The sequence below is a fragment of the Rhea pennata genome, chromosome 6 (assembly GCF_028389875.1).
Source record: "Rhea pennata isolate bPtePen1 chromosome 6, bPtePen1.pri, whole genome shotgun sequence".
Classification (NCBI taxonomy): Eukaryota; Metazoa; Chordata; class Aves; order Rheiformes; family Rheidae; genus Rhea; species Rhea pennata.
This window is the reverse complement of record NC_084668.1, coordinates 21,005,813-21,026,500: the sequence shown is the minus strand read 5'-3', so window position 1 is coordinate 21,026,500 and position 20,688 is coordinate 21,005,813. Positions and strand designations below refer to the sequence as shown.

Genomic DNA, 20,688 nt, shown 5'->3' with positions numbered 1-20,688 from the left:
CCTGTATTCTTTTGGGGAATTACAGCATAAGAATATTTTCCATTTTTTGTTATCACAGATTTTATCTTCCTTTTAAGTCATGATTAACAGAAAATCACTCAAAACAGAAATGTCCCCAGGTTAACTCTCCGACCCCTGTCAAATATTTATCAACCATGCTTTTTTCTTAGTGTTATGAAGATGCCATTAGGGCTAGGGCTTTTGTCCTCAGAAAAATTCTTACTTAACTCATTTTTAAAAATTTGGGATTATGGTGTCATTTTCAAGCTCTTGATCAAAATTTTGCACTTTTGAATAGTTTAACATTATATTAGAATTCTTTATTCTTATAATGTATAATGTCTAATAGTCTTTGGCATAGGGTTGATTTTTCTGTTACCCAGGTATTTTGAGTAATTGAAGGTGTGGTAAATCATCATAGTGGTAGTATTTTCATCTGAGCTGATGAAACACAGTATTACTTACGTGTAACACATGAACTCAATGACACTCACCAGAAAACTGTAATATTGCCTTTGGGACCCATTACAATCATGAAAACCTTGTTATGTTTCCCTATGATTAATCATTTTTAAAGAAATAAGGAGGCTGCTATTAGGTGAATGCTGAGGCTCTTGGGTTCTCCTAGAGCCTGCAGGCTATTGCAGGTAAATCCTTGAGGCCTCATGGTGAAATAGAGAGCTCCCCAAGGTGGGACTGAATTCTGTGGATGGTTAGCACAAATCTGTACTCCATGGAAAAGTTTCTCTGCATTACACTTAGAGAACACTGTTATTTTATTGCTATATTCATTTGGGAAATTATTATGTTTTCTTGAAATTATCTTGAATCCATGCAAATAAAATCACAGAAAATGTGTATTACGACAAAATAATCTATCTGTATCCAGATTAAATATTGGCATTGAAACTGCATCTGGAATGTTTTGTACTTCTTAAATTCCATACAATTCTATTTTCCAGTATTTTGACATTTACTTCGACTTATAAGAGATTTTCAGATTTGAGGGAAAAATGTTTTATTGGTGGATAAAGAAGACAGTTCTTATTGTATTACTTCGACCAGGAGTCTGGAGCTTACTTTTTAGCATCTAAACTGTCTCACAATCTTCAATTAAATCCATTGTTAAAATTAATTATTGAGTCGTGAAAGAGGTAACCTTAATCAGTTCTGCAGCATACCTCATTCCGTAGCATGGTAAGGGATGTTTACATTTGTGCAGTTTATTTGAACCTTAGATTAGCAGCAGAAGTCCTTTTAAAAGAGGCTGCTAAACTCTTCAGTAGTTCGTGTTCTTTATTTCTACCTCCTAACAATTCTATTGAGTCTTTGTTTCTCTTCATATAGATGAAAAGTGCATGTGTAAAAATATGTTTGTAAATTGTTTGTGAATCTTTTTATATTTGTGACTTTTTTAATTCTAGGCTTGGTGGAGCATCAAAGTAGTAGAAAAATTATCTGAATGTGAGTTTTCCAAGTCTAGAGAATCAAATCAGAAAGGCTTTTAGTAGCATCCAGTAATCTCACTTATGAAGCAAGAACTACTTAACGCTATTTTTACTATTTTAGAAGAGTGAAAATTCTGTCACATAAGGATTTGTAATTTTTTGTGTTGTTAAGGCTGTGTACAGAAGTTTAAATGCTGTAAAGTCAGTGTAGAAAGTACAAAAGGAAAAATGTGGTGGAACCTCCGAAAAACCTGCTACAAGATAGTAGAACATAACTGGTTTGAAACATTCATCGTCTTCATGATTCTTCTCAGCAGTGGTGCTCTGGTAAGTAGAGAATGTGCCTGTAGAAACAGCACCTTTAAAAATCATTTTATCGAAGATATGTTTATAGCACATCTCTGTTCTTTAGGAAGCAATGTCAGTGTTGGTTTGAAAGAGAGCTTGAACTAAGTTCTGAGAATATTTTAGGTAGTGCATATATAATAGTCATTAAAATTCTGATATCAGATTACTTTCTGCAAGTCAATTTTTGGTGAATATGATGTGATGTGCGTATGTGAGGGAGCTCGTGAAGAGGAGTACATTTAAAATCTTGTTTAAGTAACTACAAAAACATGGAAAATGAATTCTGTGTATTAACTAGAATAGTTATTCTACTGCAAATTAAAATTGTCCTCAAAGCAGTACAAATACTGAATTCTTCCTGTTTGAAATTCTTTTTCTGCTTTAATTTTAGTTTGTCGGTATCTCTAGACTGTTATACAGGGATCCTTGAATTCCTTTAAACTTTTTACTGAAGATGGGTCATTCATACAGCTGTTAAGCATTGCCCTAGGATTTGGTTGTGGAATATGCTTTTGTTATTCAACTTGGTTCAGGAGCAGTGAGAGGAAGCAGCTATAGTTATACAGGAAGTACATAATTTGTGTCATATATTTGCAAACTTGTGTGCATGGGTATACTGAGTTGTTTTTCGTGCCTCATGCAGTATTTAGTCAGTATTGTAGTTATATCATCATTAGTCTCACCAGAGTTTGGTCTTTGGTTGTTGGAAGGCTGGGAAGGAAGAAGAAAATGTGTTCCTTTCATCATTGTACAAGTTCTCTTCTGCTTACAATAGTTTTCTACAGGAAGTGGTAGAAAATAGTTAAAATTAAAATTCATAAACATTGATCATATTTAAATCACATTTCTGTGGAGTGTAAAATTCAAGTTCAAGAAGTCTTTTCCCAGTAAAGTGATAAAAGTCCCTGGGACCAATGCTTGGTCACTGTAGCTCGCTACTCACTTTTGTTAGTTGAATTTATTACCATCGTGAGACTGCATACTCACTGCTTCCCAGAGTGACAAGTTGTAATTGTGTGTGGACTTCAATTGAAATTTCTAAAACCTTTTTGGCAAATTCCATCAATATATGTAATCCCATCATCAGGTGATTAAGTCTAAAACTCTGAAAGAATAGAACATCTAAAGTAGAAAGTGATTTACCTTTGCCTTTTTTTCTTCCCTTGTGATTTAATTTTTAGTTTGTGAAGAGCTATAAATATTTGACTTGTACCACTCATTTTTCACAGGCTTTTGAAGATATATATATTGAACAGCACAGGACTATCAAGGTGATACTGGAATATGCTGACAAAGTCTTCACTTACGTCTTTATTCTGGAAATGGTGCTAAAATGGGTGGCCTATGGTTTTCAAACGTATTTCACTAATGCTTGGTGCTGGCTGGACTTCCTGATTGTTGATGTATGTACTATCTAAGTAGCCTATTTCTACTTTTTATTCTGTTTCTATTTTTAAGCAGGTCATTTTGCGTGACTCCTGTGTTATACATATGTATACAGTGAACATGAATGTGAGTTTAAAAATAACAGAACTGTTATTTTTAAAGTTTAACATACTGTTGAATGAGATTCTATTGTAGTTATTTAATATGTAACTACATCTGCCTTCATATATATGTTATCTTTAATTCTATGTCTTCTACCCGTATTTTACTACACTAGTTCCCAAACAGTGAGTGAGATGTATCAGCAGTAAAGGAGGGATGTGAAATACAGATTGAAATCCAATCTTCTGGGTTTGGTGACATAGAGCTAGGAGAAAGCAGGAGTAGAAAGGAAAGGAAGGTTTAAGTAATCACATGGAGTTAAGGAGGAACAAGGGATCCTGTGCTTAATGAGTCACTGGCAAAGAATACAGAGGGGAATGGTATCAGAAAATTGGGACAGCAAAAAAAAAAAAAAAAAAAAAAAAATAAAAAAAAATAAAAAAGGAGAGGCAAGGAGGCAGTGAAACAGGAGTAGTAATGGCCTAAGGATCACCTTCAAAGGGTGGAAATCATTCTTCAGCAGTCCTTGTTTTGATTTTTGTGGTGCTCACTGCATGCTTAACTGCAAGGCTAATTTCAGTGCAGCTCTTCTGTTTTTCATTAACAAATGACAGGAGCAATTTCCAGAATCAAGATAGAATCTGGAATCCAGGACAAAAATCATTTGTCCCCTTCCAATGTGACTGAAGTTCACATACTCTTTTAAAATACGTTTTGGAGGAAAAGGTACAAGTAGTGTTATCTGTCTTCCTCATTTAACTGCTTCTCTTTTTAGTGTCAGTAAAGAAAAAAAAATTTTTTTTTTTGCCCATTCTCAGCAAATGGACTAACTCAGTGAAATGAGAAATAACATATGTTTTCTCAGGGAAATGCAGTTTATATACTTCTCACTTGGAGTGTCCAACTGAAATTTTGCTTCCAGAGTCTGAATACAGTGACTGAGAGAAGTTGAATTGCCAGTATACTCCAGACTTCGACATTTTAGTGACTATCTAAAGTAATGATTTAGTTCTCTTTTCTTCTGAAGTAACAGAGCTTTTCATGTGTCCACCCTTCTTTATTAATCAGCTTTGCACCCTTATCTAGGAAGTATCCTCTTGACTGTCTCAATGTCTTGCTTGTTCTCTCCATTCCTTTTGTTCTGAACACTCAGTATCTATAGGAAGTATAAACTTAATATGTGCTTCCAAAACAGATGTAGTGATCTCTAAGAAACCCAGTAAATACAATAACGTTTCACTCTTTTCTTAACATTAAATTCTGCAAAACAAGGTGCCCTCAACAAGGCAAAGAAAAACAAGCTGTTAGGACTGTTTCTGAATGAAACTGGAAAATTGTTTACATATTCCTTTGTTTTAAGGGCACTATAGACTTCTATTTGTTGATTATGACTGAAACGCTAAATGAAAACATAGGATCACTTCATAATTCATAATTAGTGGGAAATCAGCAGCAATCCTCCATTTGGTCTGTCGTCTGTGCGTAGGATTGCTGAGTCCATGCTTTAGTCTCGTTTCCTGTTGGGATTCCAAGACAGTATGTTTCCAGAACCTCATGATATTTGAATTTTCATTCCTGTTTGTCTTGTGAAAGTTTATCTTAAATTGAGTTTTGTTTAAGTTTTGTTTGAGTTCTGTTTTAAGTAAAGCATGCTGTATCTAATGTACAGAAAGGTATGGAGTATTCCCTCTTTTCTGAGATTTCAGTGCTTGCATGTTGCTATCTTCACCTCTTGCTGGGCATGCCTACATCTTATGAGCCTGAAACAGCACATCATAGAATAATTTAGGCTGAAAGGTACCTTCAGAGGTTGTCCAGTTTAGCTCCTTGCTCAAAGCAAAGCCAGCTTAGTAGTAGGTAGGTCCACCCTCAAGGTTAGATCAGGTAGCTCCATGTGATACTTAGTTTTGAACAGAGATAAATGGAGATTCTGCCACCTCTTTGGACAAACTGTTTCCAGTGTTTGACCACCTGCACAGTGGAATTTCTTTTCCTAGAAAGAATCAGTGGTAGTCTGCTTAGCTTCTGGTGACTTTACTGAGGTTTTTGGGTTTTATTGTTTTCAGGCCAAAAACTTTAACTTTCTCACTTACCGCTACTTTTCTTTCTTGGTTGGTTTAGGTGACAGGTGGTGTGCTGACTTCAGCTACCTGAATCCAGCTTTGGTGTATCTTCTTGTCCTATAACTTTATCCTATAACTTTATCCATAAAAACATTAAACAAAGTTGCCCTGCCAGTACTGGTCTAAATGATAAGTGTTTCATAGTAAGACAACATTTTACAGGCTCCTTTCAGGCACACTGTTCTGTAAATGTACAGCTCAACTCTCTGGCTGTCTCCTCTTCGGGAAAGAATCTGTAGCGTACAAATGGAAATTGTCTTACCTGTTCTTCCAATGTTCACATTTACAAAAGGAGATAACAAGCACAAATGCTGGTTTTGCTCATGCATGTGCATATTCAGAGATGTAATGAAAATGTATGTGGGATCATGTGTTTGAAGTTTGCTTGAATTATCATCAAAGGGAAGAAATCCGCAGAAGGTTTTCTGATGCGTCCTTCAAGGCCACATGTACTTGCCACAGGTGACAGCTGTCTGAAGTGGAAGATTTAAGACACAAGTCATTGACTCTCCCTACAAAACGGCATAGCCATCAGCTCTTGAGCTGTTATTCTAGCTGTATTGAAGGTTTCAGAAATTCTCACAGATAAGATTCTCTCTTCTGCAAGAGTAAATATTAAAAGAGGAAATAAATCTCAAGGTACATGCACTGTCCAGAACACAAGCAGTTAACAAGTCCAAGCTGGGATGTGTCTGCCTGCAGTTAGTAGAATTGGTTTTTCTGTGCAGTGCTGTTTTTGGCAGTTAAAGGAACAGAAAATTGAAGTGAAGCAGATGGCTGAGAATGGATCCTGTCTCACAGATATCATGACAGTGTGCTTTATACGTTTTTCCCATCTTTTTTAGTTACAATGCACCTCTTGAATTTACTACATTGGAAAAAAAATGGAATGAAATGAGTAATTTCATCACAATGAAAATGAAAAAAAGTACTATATATCAGAGAAATGTTACAGTTAAGCACTCTCTTAAATAAGAAAGTAAGTTCAGAACTGGTATCAGTATGAAGGTGTGTGTGCAAACCATGCTCATATGTGAGGAGGAAGAGGAAATTAAAAAAAGATGCGCAAGCATGTGCGCACACACACAGAAAACCAAAAAATAAGCTTTTATTACCACAGTGCTGTGATAACTATCCTCTCTTCCCTTTTCCCCTCCAAAAGAAGAAATAAGCAGAAAGAACGAAGGCACTGTATTGTATCTTAGTTTCCAAAGTATGATACAATTATTGGTAGGTAGCTGTGCTGATCTTATAGGAAGAGGATTTATTTCCATGTAGATACACAAATAAAATAATTGGGTAATCTGTAAGAGAATAGGGGGATCTGGCAGCAATACTTGAAGCAGATTTTCTCTGTATCTGTTGCCAGCAGGTCGAGGGAGGTGATCTTGCACCTCCATTCAGCCCTGGTGAGGCCTGATCTCGAGTACTGTGTCCAGTCCTCCCTAGTACAAGAGAGACATGGAGCTACTGCAGAGATCTGGACAGGCTGGAGAGCTGGGCGGAGGGGAACCTCATGAGGTTCAACAACAGCAAGTGCAGAGTCCTGCACCTAGGGAGAGATAACCCTAGGCACCAGTACAAGCTGGGGGCTGACCTGGAGAGCAGCAGCTCTGCAGAGAAAGACCTGGGAGTGCTGGTCGATGACAGGTTGACCATGAGCCAGCAATGGGTCCTTCCTTGGGGCCAGGAAGGCCAATGGTCTCCTGGGGTGCATTAGGAAGAGTGTTGCCAACAGGTGGAGGGAGGTGATCCTGCCCCTCTCCTCAGCCCTGGTGAGGCCTCATCTTGAGTACTGTGTCCAGTTCTGGGCTCCCCAGAACATGAAGCTACTGGAGAGAGTCCAGCATAGGGCTACAAGGATGATCAGAGGACTGGAGCATCTATCTGCCTTAGGAGGAACGGCTGTGAGAGCTGGACCTCTTTAGCCTGGGGAAGAGAAGACTGAGGGGGGATCTTATCAATGTGTATAAGTACCTGAAGAGGGGGTGTCAAGGGGATGGGGACAAACTCTTTTCAGTAGTGCCATGTGACAGAACAAGAGGCAATGGGCAAAAACTGAACCACAGGAAGTTCTGCCTGGATGTGAGGAGGAACTTCTTCACTGTGAGAGTGATGGAGCATTGGAACAGGTTGCCCAGAGAGGTTGTGGAGTCTCCTTCTCTGGAGATCTTCAAGGCCCGCCTGGATGCAACGCTGTCTAACATGCTCTAGGTGTTCCTGCTTGAGCAGGGAAGTTGGACTAGATGATCTCCAGAGGTTCCTTCCAACCTTACCCATTCTATGATTCTGTGATCATTTTTAAATATTCAAAGACTGCAGTAGTCTGTAGAGACAAATAGTAGATCACAATTAAATGATTTTCCATCATAAGTCCTATGACTTTCTCACAGTTACTACTTACCAGGAAAGTATTGTCTTGTTTGAGTACATTGCTTTTAGGTAATTACATTGAATTTGATATTTCTTTTTAGGTAGCCTATCACACAATCAGGAATCATGTCTTGTTTGGCACATGGGTAGGAAAGACCTATCTGACTCAGTGTATACCACTTTCGAGCCTGTTACCATCTGCAGGATATATGAATTATTAGTTACTCATATATCTGCTATCATGTGCTCTGAGTGCAAATTGGCAGAAATAAATGTTACTGTGTCACATTTTGTCATGTCTGTAATAGTGTGTCTGCAGTAGAGGACTGGTTAGTATTGTAACAATTCATGCAGAGCAGATTTTCAGTGCTTTTGAAACTGGCTGAGCCTATTGAGAAATTTGAGCTTTTATTCAAATTCCATTTATCCAAATTGTCATGCCCTCATAAACTTCAGTGGCAGTGAGAATGGAAGTGAGAAGAATACTTCGTATTTTGAAAATACTGAGTCTAATTGATTCCGCCTTTCATTTGGATTCACTGCAGTTTAATACGCATGGCAGTTAGTTTAATTTGCAACCAGTGTCAAAACTCCTTGTTTTACTGCTTGACTGAGAATGTTTTTATGTAACATTTGAAGCAGAAGAGGAAAACTATGTATTCTTTAAAAAATACTATGGATTTACTCTTTTTAATAGATTATTCTTTGGTTTCAGCTGTTCTTAAATAATTCTGTAGCACTGGAAGTACAAAAGGAATCCAGTTGTTCCTTTGCAATATATTTTTTTCATTAATGTTATATATACATATAATGATGTACATCATTGTATTTTAACTTCTAGCAGTTTTGCTGACTTATCACAGTTTACTGCATGTGATGGTAAAAAGCTCATCCAGCATTTTAGTGCTTTTCATGAGAAATATAAGTGTCATTTCATATATTTTCTCAGACAATAATACCAAAGAAAAATCTGATGTGTAATTCAGTGTAGCCTGTACCCTTCATTTTGCACAGGTATTTCATGCATTCTTTTAACTAACATTTAACACACAATGTGTATCTGTGATGAAAGTTCCAGAGATTCAGATCTCTTTCTGTTTAGATTATTTAGAAATTCACAAACAACTTTCTGTTCCTTTTTAACTTTTTGTTCTATTTGTTCTTGTTAGAAGCTTGGAGTTCTTAGGAACTTTTTTCTAACATCCATATTCAAGTTTTCTTCCTCTAGTTATTACATTTATATTTTGAGGCTATTAAAAACTACTTTCTTTTGTTTTTGTTTTGTTTGGTTTCCTCTAGGTCTCCTTGGTTAGCTTAATAGCTCATGCCCTTGGTTTCTCAGAACTTAGTGCAATTAAATCACTTCGAACGTTAAGAGCTTTGAGACCTCTGAGAGCTTTGTCACGCTTTGAAGGCATGAGGGTAAGAAAAAAGGAAACTCCGAAATAATCTGTGAAATAAATACATAAAAATATGCCTAATGAATTATAAAATCGTGTAGAAATACTGAATTGCATTGCTATTATCAAGGTGGTCAATATCATGTTTGCTTGTATTACTTGTGTATTGCTATTTTTAAAGGCATTATTTCTAGTTATTTCAGTGCAACATTTTATTTGTATTTATGTTTTGCGTTAGTTTGCTTTGTTTAGAAATTACTGATATATATTGCTCTTTAAAATTTTTTTGTGTGTATGTTTATTTACTAGGTGGTTGTAAATGCTCTTACTGGAGCAATCCCATCCATTATGAATGTACTTCTGGTTTGTCTTACATTCTGGCTAATTTTCAGCATCATGGGAGTAAATTTGTTTGCCGGCAAGTTCTATCACTGTGTTAACACCACAACTGGTGACATGTTCTCATCAGACACAATTGATAATATGACTGCATGTAACAGTCTTTCTCACACTGCTGTGGATGTCCGGTGGAAAAACTTGAAAGTAAACTTTGATAATGTTGGAGCTGGTTATCTTTCTCTGCTTCAAGTAGTAAGTGTATATATTTTACTAAATTAATTTCTCAGCTTAAGTTTTGTAACAGTAAAATTTGATTCTGTAATTTTCAGAGTTATATTACAAAATATGCATGGATACAGTATTTTATTTCATATTTGTGCTCTGTGCAAGTACCCAGTCACTACTGCCTTTTCAAATTCTACAGAAATACTGAACCTGGTCAATAAAATGCAGCTAGTTTTTTTGTTTTTTTGTTTTTTTCCATTGATCTTTTAAGGCATATAGATGTAGATTTTTACCACAGTCATCAAATAGATACGTTCTAGAGCTCATCTGATTTTCAAAACAAAAAGAGACCCCATTATTGATTTAGTGGATGGAAAGGAAAAATTGTTAAAATTTACTTTTTTTCTGTTCTCCTCTTTGCCTGTATTTTTAGTTCATCTCCTGTTCTATCATTCCTATTAGCTGCACTCTAGTCATCGCTATTGTTGAGTGTTTTGTTTGGAGATTACTTGGGGCTTGTTTTTAAACTGTAGACCAGCAGTTGGCGAGTTTGCCAGAATCCTTAGCACGAGCTTCTTTCTAGTGGCAGCATCTGTGGAGTGGAGCTGACTGAACAGGAATGTCCATTCCTAATCAAGTTCATTGAAAAAATGCTTGTGGGAAAATATTTGTCCTCATAAGGACAGGGCAATTATTCTTTTATTATTATTTTAACTCTATTTTATTTTTAACCTTCTTTTAACTCTCAAGCAGGTAGCTGGTAGTATTGTGCTAGTAGGGTACCATTTGATTGCTGTTGGACTCCAAGGAGGAGCAGTAGCCATTGCTAAATAGCCCCAGGAAATTGCATAAATTATCAGCCTAAGAGAACCACAGTGTTTGTTCTTTTGTAACATGTCTTGAATAGAGTGGTTCAAGTATGTAGTGTTTCCAGCAAACTGAACACGTGTACCTTGTTTTTATGTAGTGTCATGACTCTCAGGAATATTTTCCTGGAAGATTACAGCCACCTCAATTTATTTCACCATAACTGATAAGCAATTCCTAAGAAATATTTAAATTCCCCAAAATATTTTCTCATGAATACCGTTAATAACATAACTCCTGTCAACTGGAGTTAATCAGGAAAAGTCAAAAGCTATCTGGGTTTGAATTTCTAGACAATCTTCTTACCATGTTTTTGTTAACAGCAAGTGACTTTGTGGTACATCATTTCAGTTACACAGAAGCTACATACCCTAGGAAACAACAATTTCTCTAATAACTTAATAAAAATGTGTTGTTTCTCAAATTCATTCAGATATGGTTTGCTTATTGCTTTGCAGGATAGGACCTGCAAAACCAGATGTAGAATATGAATGTTATAGTATACAGTATTATCATGTAATAGAATTATAGTATTATATTAAATATACCAATTTAATACTGGTGGTAGTTCTCCAGTCATCCAGAAGTCTAAAAGCTTGATTGAGCTTTGTTTACCACTATAATACAAAATGGCAAATTTGCTGCAGCTTTGAAAAGTTAGAACTTGGTTTATAACTTTTTTCTACTTTCTACTCTACCAGCTCAGCTACTTTGGAAACCCTCAGCTTTGTGGAAACTAAAGGGAATGGTAACTTAAATGCTGGGTTTTTCAGTAAAGGACTTTTCACTATAGTGAGGTTGAATTTGTACCTTTCAAACTTCATTCAGTAAAAGATGTCTTGGCCTGCTATAATGGCTCTCCTTCTCCTATTATAGCAAAAGGAAGATTGTTTGCGCTGGAGAAGATATTTCACATATCCTCTGAATAGGAAGAGTATGTTGTTTTTTTTGACATTGTGACAGTAAAATAGTGTTGTACTATAGACCTCATTTTTTTCATGCCTACTTGGTGCATATTGTAGCTCAGGATGATTCCTGACCTTTCTTTCTTTTCCTGTGGTCCTACAAGTAAATGTGAGGATTATGTTTATCTCTGGAGAAAATCCTAAAGTGTGTATCTTATATAAGGTAGTAGATAGTAGAGTACATGGTCTATGCGTTCTGTACCTCTTGTAATAGGACACAGCTTACACCAAATGTCCTGTAATTTTTAAACTTTGTTCAATTTTGCCACATAAAATGCTGTCATGATAGTAAGACAGTAGTGTCCACATTAAGACAAACCTGTTACACTTATGGTGTGAATGTTATTTCTCCTTTACATGTACTGTATATGTGCTATGAATGCTGATCACAGGAAAAGTATGTTATGTAGACATTACAGAGTCATGGGGATAAAACTTTCTTTCTCAGTATCAGAAATGCAAAAAGATGTTATTTGCAGAGATGTGATGCTATTCACAGAGATGTGACAAAAATATTTCTAGACCTCTGAGAGTAAATGTTGCTGGAGCAGTTCTAAATATCAGTTTATTTCTAAGAAGGATATAAAAAGATGGTTAAATTAGAATTATCTTCGGACAGTAAATGTATGTTAACTTAATTTTTCTGGTGAACTCTGTCTATCCTTACAATAAAAGCTTAACATTTTCTTAAAATTTCCTGGGATTGCTTATCATCTGGACTTTCCTTTAGGACTATTTGCATATTCTCTCCAAAGAATGCAGACCTGTTTTGGCTGACTGTATATAAAGGCCTCCTTCAGCTTTTTTGGTGTCAGAAAGTTAAAAGTGAGAGATTTGTTATAAATTGCACTCTTTATGTCATGCTTAGATACTGATTTCAACACATTCTGCATAGAATTGGAGGAATTTGTATGAAAATGATTTTTTTTCAGAAATTTTTCATAAGTATTAGGGATAAGTTAAATTACACAGTAAATTAATTCTTGTGAATAATGCACTCATAGTTTGCTGTTTACTTTTTATGTTCTCCTTTATTTGGTGCAAATGCATTGTAAAAGACAGGGTTTTTTTATAGTTGAGGATGAGTATAAAATAGGATGCTTCTTTTTATTTGAAGCTTTGAAAGAAAATATTAACAAACTGTTTGTTTTTAGGCAACGTTTAAAGGATGGATGGCGATCATGTATGCTGCTGTTGATTCTAGAGGAGTAAGTCCAATGTAAACTTTATGGACCATAAACAGATACAAGATTCATGTAATGCTTCTTGAATGGCACTTGTAATAAAATAAAGTATATATAAGAATGTAAAATACTGATAATTTTTAATATGAATCTAAGATTATAAAGTATTTAAGTGCATATACTGCAAATAGGTTTAAAAAAATTTTGTGTCAGTGGAACTTCATGAAATATCACTACTTAAATGAGTTTTTTACAACTAGCCTAACTAATGAAATTTAGATTCTATAAGGATATTTATTACTGTGATGTTATAGATTAGGAAATGTGTTTTTGCATATATCTCCAAAAGTAACCCCAATTGCAAGTGACAATCTGCAATAGTCAATCCAGAGTTGTGAGAGTACTGACTGGCTGTCTCAAAAAATAAAATGGTTGAATTTTGCCTGTTTTTCTTTTAATACAGGTATTTGCATCCAGCACCTGACTTGCATAAAATCCATAGGAACTTAGTTACTTTTGAGACTTGCCCGCTTTTGTCAAATTTAGTAGAAATTGAAGAATACATCAAATGTCATTTAAGAGGAACTGGGAGACAGAAAGGGGAGAAATGGCAGCACTAAGAGTATAATCAAAAACACCTGTATTTCTTAGAAAACTAGGCTAATTAAATAGATTTTCAAGACCAAAGAGTAGGCAAGTTTCGGGTATGCTCAAAACAGCTATTCCCTGCCTCTCAGCCCCTGCCCTTGTCAAGGAGTTGCTGTCCATCTGGATGCAACTGTTATTTTTGCTCAGTCTTCTACGAATTGTCCTTACTGCTATTGGTGATGTATTGCAATTTTTCTTTATTAAATAGACGGAGAAACAGCCCAAGTACGAGTGCAACCTGTACATGTACCTTTACTTTGTTGCCTTTATCATCTTTGGATCATTTTTCACTCTAAACTTATTCATTGGTGTCATCATAGATAACTTCAACCAACAAAAAAAAAAGATAAGTATTCCAGTGTTTCTTTGTCATTGAACATTGAGTAAAGGTATGCAGGGATCAATATTAGTATCAGAAATTTCTCTGTAATACAAAGAAAAAAGGCACAGAAAGCAACTATTAACTTTTTTATTTAAAATAGTGAAGTAGTAGTCTTTAGTTTTTAAAGCATTTGAAATAATTTGAATTTGCACTGGTATCTGCATGTTCTCCACATCCTTCTACATTTGTATGATAGGCTGTACCTCAGGAGGTAATGTATCATTTCATTTTTGCTTATTCTTACAGCATTCTGACAATGCTATGAGAAAATGCAGAGGATTTCTACTGTAAGGAAATAGATGATAGGGAAGAAGAGACTGTGTAAAACTAGAAAGAGTAAAATTGAAAAGCAGGTCGTGTTTAACAATGCTGTGAAGGTGTTACCAATTACAAAAAGACTAATAAAGAAAAGCCGAATCCAGAAACTGTTGCTCAGTACTGCAAGATCAGAGAGGTTTGGAAAATTGTCTCATACCTTGATAGTGGTTTTACAAAAGAGAGATAATTGTTGACATGTGATTTTTTTTTAACTGAAATTTGTTTTCATTATTCAAATGAACACAAGACTGTCAGAACTCCAGGAGGATTCAAATAGATTCAAATGTAGACTATGATGACAAATTAATTTGTCTTGCTATCTAAGTGCAATCTAAGGACCACGGTAGTCTTATTTTTCTGCACACATTTAAAGCACAATTGTATGGGAATCATAGACTAAAAAAAAAAAAAAAGGCAAGTGAGCCACTAATTAATAGCAAGGCAGGCGTAGCTTCTTTATTTGTAGTTCTAGGCAGTTTGTCAGATTTGATTCTTTATACTAAAAGAAAAGATACTGATAAACTTACTGAGATAGAAACTTCCATTAAATGTTTCCATGTACTCTAGGCAGAAATCTACACTACTGGGTTGTTCTCTTATAATTTTTTTTTTAACCTCTTCAAAATGTTCTCTTAAAGTAATCTAAACCTGACAGTAAATTTGCCAGGTAATTGTGGCTGAATAGGTCTAATGGAATGTGCTTGTTCATGTTGTACTGAAAATTCTTAAATGCTTTAAGGAATCTACAGATCTTAAAGATAAGATCTGTAGATCTTATCTTAAAAGGATAATACATTTCGTATTTTCTCACTTGAATTCTGAGAACTTTGGATTTTTCATTTCTTTGACAGTGCTGTTCTTCTCTATACTCTGTAGGGAGAGCATATACAGTTGTAGAAATTTATTCTTTCATTTATTTGAGAGAATATCTGTTTCTAGTGAGGAAATACTAGTTTCGCAGATAGCGACTTTAGTCTGACAATTTTTCGTAGACCTGTTTTCCCCTTTAGGTGTGCAATAACTAGTTTGTTCTGATTTGTTTTTCTCTAGCTTCTTCAATTTTTCCTCTCAGTTTCTCTCTTTCATCCTTCAGAAGGTCAGAGAAAGTTGGCCAATGTCACAAAGGTTGCCCATCATGGTTTGTGAGATCGAAACCTTGGAGTCAGGCTATTTCTTTATCTGCCAGTCTGGTGTATCTGACTACAAGGTGATCTTGAGATTAGAGTATGCAGCTTCGTATGTCACTTCTTCAGGTATTTTGAGTCTCATCTGCAGACCCAAATAGTAGAAAGGAAGAGTTTATGGATCCAAAACTGGTGACATCTTCATCCCCTGGTCAATTTACACCTTCCCTGGCATAATGTCAGGGGCTTCCAGGTCTTAAGAGGAAGGTGGGCTTTTTTCTTCTGATCCTAGGAGAGAAGACTAAGGAAGCTATGTACATGCAATCGGCATTTTTGGGGCAGTCTATATGTAACAAGATGACCTTACTTGTTAATGAGGTGATTCTGTTAAGCTCATTTGACAGTTACTGACTTCATGACTCGAAAGGCAGAGAATGGTTCCTAATAAAGGGCTCCTTCTTGTAGCTTTCTGATAGACATCCTTTGTACATGTGTGGTTCTTATAACTGTCACCAAGAGAGTTAAATACTACAGATATCACAAAGGGCAGTACTAACAGAAATACACAGAGCATGCAGTGTGTGGTTAAGCAGCAGTGTCCCTCTTGTCTTTGTTCTGTATTGATGTCAATGTGATCTCTCTGTTTGGGCAATGTTTTGAAGATATGAATGGAAAAGACCTTGTGTTGTAATGTATTGTCCCTGTGTAGTTAAATTGTGTCTATTTCTTTAGTTCGTATGTGCATCCCCTTTTATTATATTATTTCTTATGGGAAAAAACTTTTCACTGTCTGTCAAATTGCTAACCATCATGCTCCTCAAAGACATCTAGGATGTATCTCGTCTTGAGAACGCTGTCTTCCCTATGGGCAGCATACTGAGACAATGATGACTTGCTCATTCTTGATAACCATTATATCAGTGAGAGAGCAGAAGAAATTCTAGTTCAATGTTGACTCTTCCATAGGGTTTGTTTTTTATTTTAACCTAACTGGGTAAAATCTCCCGACAGATTCACATCACATTTCAGCCGTAATCAGTAAATAAATTTCTTACTTTCCTTCCAAATACCTTGCTCTCTAAGAATTTAATTATGCTTGAATATGTGGGTTATGAGAAGAGTATGCTATGCAGAATCTCTTTTGATTTCTAAATCTTCATGCATTAAGTAGCAGTAGCTGAAAGGCTCAAACACATACTCATCAAATTTTACTTTCTCACTAAAACTGACACTGCATTTAACAAAATTAGAGTGGTCTGGTTCACCTGTGACTCTGAAATTCCTTTCAGAATGACACTGCTTTGGAATTATGCACAATGGCTTGTAAACAAATGCATGAAAGAGAAGTTGCTTGTCAAAGTAAATTTGTTTTTGAGAAGCATTTGCATGTGTGGATTATGCATAGCAGTCCAGATACCCTTTTACTCAAGACTGCTCTGTCCAATTATTCACACAAATAAAAAGAAAAGGAAACCCATGCTTTTTGATGCCCTTCGCACAAGTAGGGAGTGATCAAGCCATGTATGGACTGTTGAAGTACTACTGTGACCTTTACCTTTGATGCTTTTTTCTATCTATGGTTGACTGATTGACAGTGTGAAGTTTATAATGTGTTAGATTTATGGGTATTTACAGATCTTGTATTTTTACAGGATTTTTCCCTATGTAAATGAATTATATTTAGGTTGGGTCTATAATTTCCTACATTTTATTGATAACAAATAGTCAAAAGTTCCATTTATTTTAGTCCTTTCTGTAATTTGTTTTACTTTTCCAGCAAGACTTTTGAAACATACTAATGGTCTTTCATATAATTGCTATAATTTGTATTTTATAGTCATTTATAAGAATGAACAAGTAGTTCTTAAAAACTGTGTTCCACAATGTTGTGATTTAATGTGTTTAAAGGCATGACTGTAATTGGTTTTATTGTTATTACTTTACCTTGGAGGTCAAGACATTTTCATGACAGAAGAACAAAAGAAATACTACAATGCAATGAAAAAGTTGGGTTCCAAAAAACCACAAAAACCTATACCCAGACCAGCGGTAAGAATTTGTGTTATTCTTATATCGTATACATTTTGGAACAAATTGCAGTGGTACATTAACTATCAAAAAAAAAATCTTACTTTACTCTAAAATGATTTAGGCCCAGAACAACTTAATCAAAATTTATGAAGATATGTTAGCCTCCATTTTGGAAGGGGAGGCTTACAGCTGGCAAAGAAAAAATGACTGAAGAGTGTTTTTCTTAGATTTTTCAGCCTTTTGCTTGGTTGTATATTTGGGGGAGGGATAAAAGGATGGGAGAGAGGAAAACGATGCTCATTATGTACAAGATAATAGTACGCACTTTCTTTTTTCCTCCTCCAGAACAAATTGCAAGGTCTGGTGTTTGATGTTGTAACAAAACAAGCATTTGACATCAGCATCATGGTTCTCATCTGTCTAAATATGGTCACCATGATGATAGAAACAGATGAGCAGAGTGAATTGATGCAAACTATTTTATACTGGATTAACTTGATCTTTGTTGTGCTTTTCACTGGAGAATGTGTACTCAAACTGTTCTCACTTCGTTATTATTACTTCACCATTGGCTGGAATATTTTTGATTTTGTGGTTGTTATTCTCTCAATAGTAGGTAAGAAACTCTTATATTCAAAACAAAACATAGATATATTTATCTTAAAAGTTTAATTTCTGCCAAACTTTCTAGATCAGAATACTTAATTTTCCTTTTCCTGATTTTTTCAGGAACGGAGAAACATACTTTAGAGTATTAGCCTTCTTAATAGTTCAATACCAATTTTAATACTCTTTTTCCCTAAAGATACTGGAAAAAAAACTAGAATTATTTTTAACAGATAAAATTTACTGACTCTTTCTCCGCTTATAATTTCCACTAATGACAGAGTTCTTTATTCATTTTCTTTGTTATGGAAAATGTAAATTGTAGTAAAAATTCATCCTTTTAAATCTGTTTTTATGTTTCACAGGCATGTTTTTAGCTGAGGTGATTGAAAAGTACTTCGTGTCCCCCACTTTGTTTAGAGTTGTACGACTTGCCAGAATAGGTCGAATCCTGCGTCTCATTAAGGGTGCTAAGGGCATCCGCACTCTGCTTTTTGCTTTGATGATGTCTCTTCCCGCTTTGTTCAACATCGGTCTGCTGCTGTTCCTGGTCATGTTTATCTATGCCATATTTGGAATGTCCAACTTTGCCTATGTCAAGAGGGAAGACGGTATAGATGACATGTTCAATTTTGAAACATTCGGCAACAGCATGATCTGTCTCTTCCAAATTACCACATCTGCTGGCTGGGATGGTTTGCTAGCCCCAATTCTCAACAGCGGGGAACCAGACTGTGACCCTCATAAGGATCATCCGGGCAGCTCCGTTAAAGGAGACTGCGGCAACCCTTCCGTTGGGATTTTCTTCTTTGTCAGCTACATTATCATATCGTTCCTGGTAGTGGTGAACATGTACATTGCTGTGATTTTGGAGAACTTTGGTGTTGCTACTGAAGAAAGTGCTGAGCCCTTGAGCGAGGATGACTTTGAGATGTTCTATGAGGTTTGGGAAAAGTATGATCCAGATGCCACACAATTCATAGAATATAGCAAACTGTCTGATTTTGCAGCATCTCTGGATCCTCCTCTTAATTTACCAAAGCCAAACACAATTCAGCTTATTGCAATGGATCTGCCCATGGTAAGTGGTGACAGAATTCACTGCCTTGACATCTTGTTTGCTTTCACGAAGCGTGTTTTGGGGGAAAGTGATGAGATGGATGCCCTCAGAATACAAATGGAAGACCGTTTTATGGCATCAAATCCTTCTAAAGCCTCCTATGAACCGATTACAACCACATTAAAACGAAAACAGGAGGAGGTGTCTGCTGCCGTTATTCAGCGTGCTTATAGATGTTACCTTTTAAGACAATCACTAAGAAAAATTTCATTTATGTATGGCAAAGATGGAGTTGATCTGCCTATCAAAAAAGATACGATGATTGATAAGCTGAGTTTAAGCTCTGCTCTAGAAAAAACAGATATGACCACATCTACCACATCTCCACCTTCCTACGACAGTGTAACAAAGCCAGAAAAATATGAAGATGACAAATTAGAAAAAGAAGACATGGGGAAAGACAGAAAAGGAAATAAAGAATAAAAGAAGACCAAAACAGCTTGTCTGTGATGAGCGTTTACAAGACTGAGAAGATGACGTTCCTGTCAATAGCACTCTTAGTGGAGGACTATGCTGAAATGACAAATTTTTACATATCTACCTATTGTTATAGTCAGTGCCTATATCAAGACAATGACCCTTCGTTAGTAAACTCTCACTATGTAGCAGGGAAACTATTGCCAGGAGACTAGCTTTTATTATCAGCTAGCAGTAATGAAAAGAACATGCAGAATTTCCACTTGGACTGTAGGGACCCTTAATGGGATACAAAACTAGCAGTCATAATAAGTCTGTATTTTTGTCAAATAAGTGTATTCACTGTATACATTTCATCTGCCATATATGTGCTAGATTTGTAATTTCTTTTGATGATCTCATTAGCTTTAATTCATGTTATTTTTTTGTGATTTTACTATGCTAAGGGAAAAAATACTCTTTCAGAAGTACACAAATATCAAGAATATATATTTATGGCATCATAATGTGAATATTGTTTCCTACTTGCTAGTTCTGAAAACAGAAAACCAAGATCCCAGATTCTTGGATCTCAGGATCTAGATCCAGTCATCAGCAAATGATAACAAAAGGACAGAGTATAGAGAAACAAGTTATCAGAGAACACAAGAAGGAGAGTCTACATTCATAAGGGAATGTTTCTCACAGAAAGGAGGTTGGTAACTTAGTGTCCTGGTTCTAATGTGCTTATATTTAATATTTTTAAGTGATTCATAACTTACTATAGTGGTACATCCTCCTATTCAGAATAGAGGAATTTAAATAAGTCACACTATACCCATAGCTCCTGTTTCAAAAAACATAAAGTTAGGGAAAAAAAACATAGTTACAGTCAGAGTCCAGGGTATCCCTTAATTCCTGAGGGATTTAGACAGATTTTATGACAGAAGAGTTGCAAACATCAAGTTGTGCTTACAGAGAAAATAAACAGAATGGTTGTCTGTTTTTCTCTTTGCTTGCTTGCTTGCTTGTTTTAATTTAATCAGTCTTAAATACTCTAAGTCTGTCTATGCTTCTTATTTCACGTGAATAAATCCCATTTAAGACAGTAACCAAAGCTACATGTATAAATGCATAACAAAGTACCCAAGGGACAAATACTGCCTTAATGTATACCTCAGGCTTAAATGTTAATACTTAGGAGGGGTGGGACATACACGAGACAGAAAATATGTACATCAAATACCATTTGGACCCCTGTGGCACTTCAGTCGTGCTTTCGCTGGAACCTTCCTTAGAATGC

At 35.7% G+C, this 20,688-nt stretch overlaps 1 protein-coding gene across 12 annotated transcripts in view; it reads left to right on the top strand.

The window, feature by feature from the left end:
* The window catches only part of LOC134142303 (sodium channel protein type 2 subunit alpha-like), a 51,460-nt gene extending 31,613 nt beyond the window's left edge, over positions 1-19,847 (top strand). For 10 of the 12 annotated variants that reach the window (XM_062579215.1, XM_062579214.1, XM_062579210.1 and 7 more), the window contains 9 exons: positions 1,621-1,775; positions 3,026-3,199; positions 9,080-9,202; positions 9,490-9,771; positions 12,731-12,784; positions 13,617-13,754; positions 17,177-17,281; positions 17,609-17,879; positions 18,235-19,847. In XM_062579215.1, the coding sequence (XP_062435199.1) occupies positions 1,621-1,775; positions 3,026-3,199; positions 9,080-9,202; positions 9,490-9,771; positions 12,731-12,784; positions 13,617-13,754; positions 17,177-17,281; positions 17,609-17,879; positions 18,235-19,412 (2,480 nt within the window). In that variant the 3' untranslated portion in view covers positions 19,413-19,847. The remainder of the gene's footprint in view (positions 1-1,620; positions 1,776-3,025; positions 3,200-9,079; positions 9,203-9,489; positions 9,772-12,730; positions 12,785-13,616; positions 13,755-17,176; positions 17,282-17,608; positions 17,880-18,234) is intronic. The other 2 variants (XM_062579213.1, XM_062579211.1) reach the window with 1 other exon arrangement.
* The last annotated feature ends 841 nt before the right edge of the window (positions 19,848-20,688 follow it).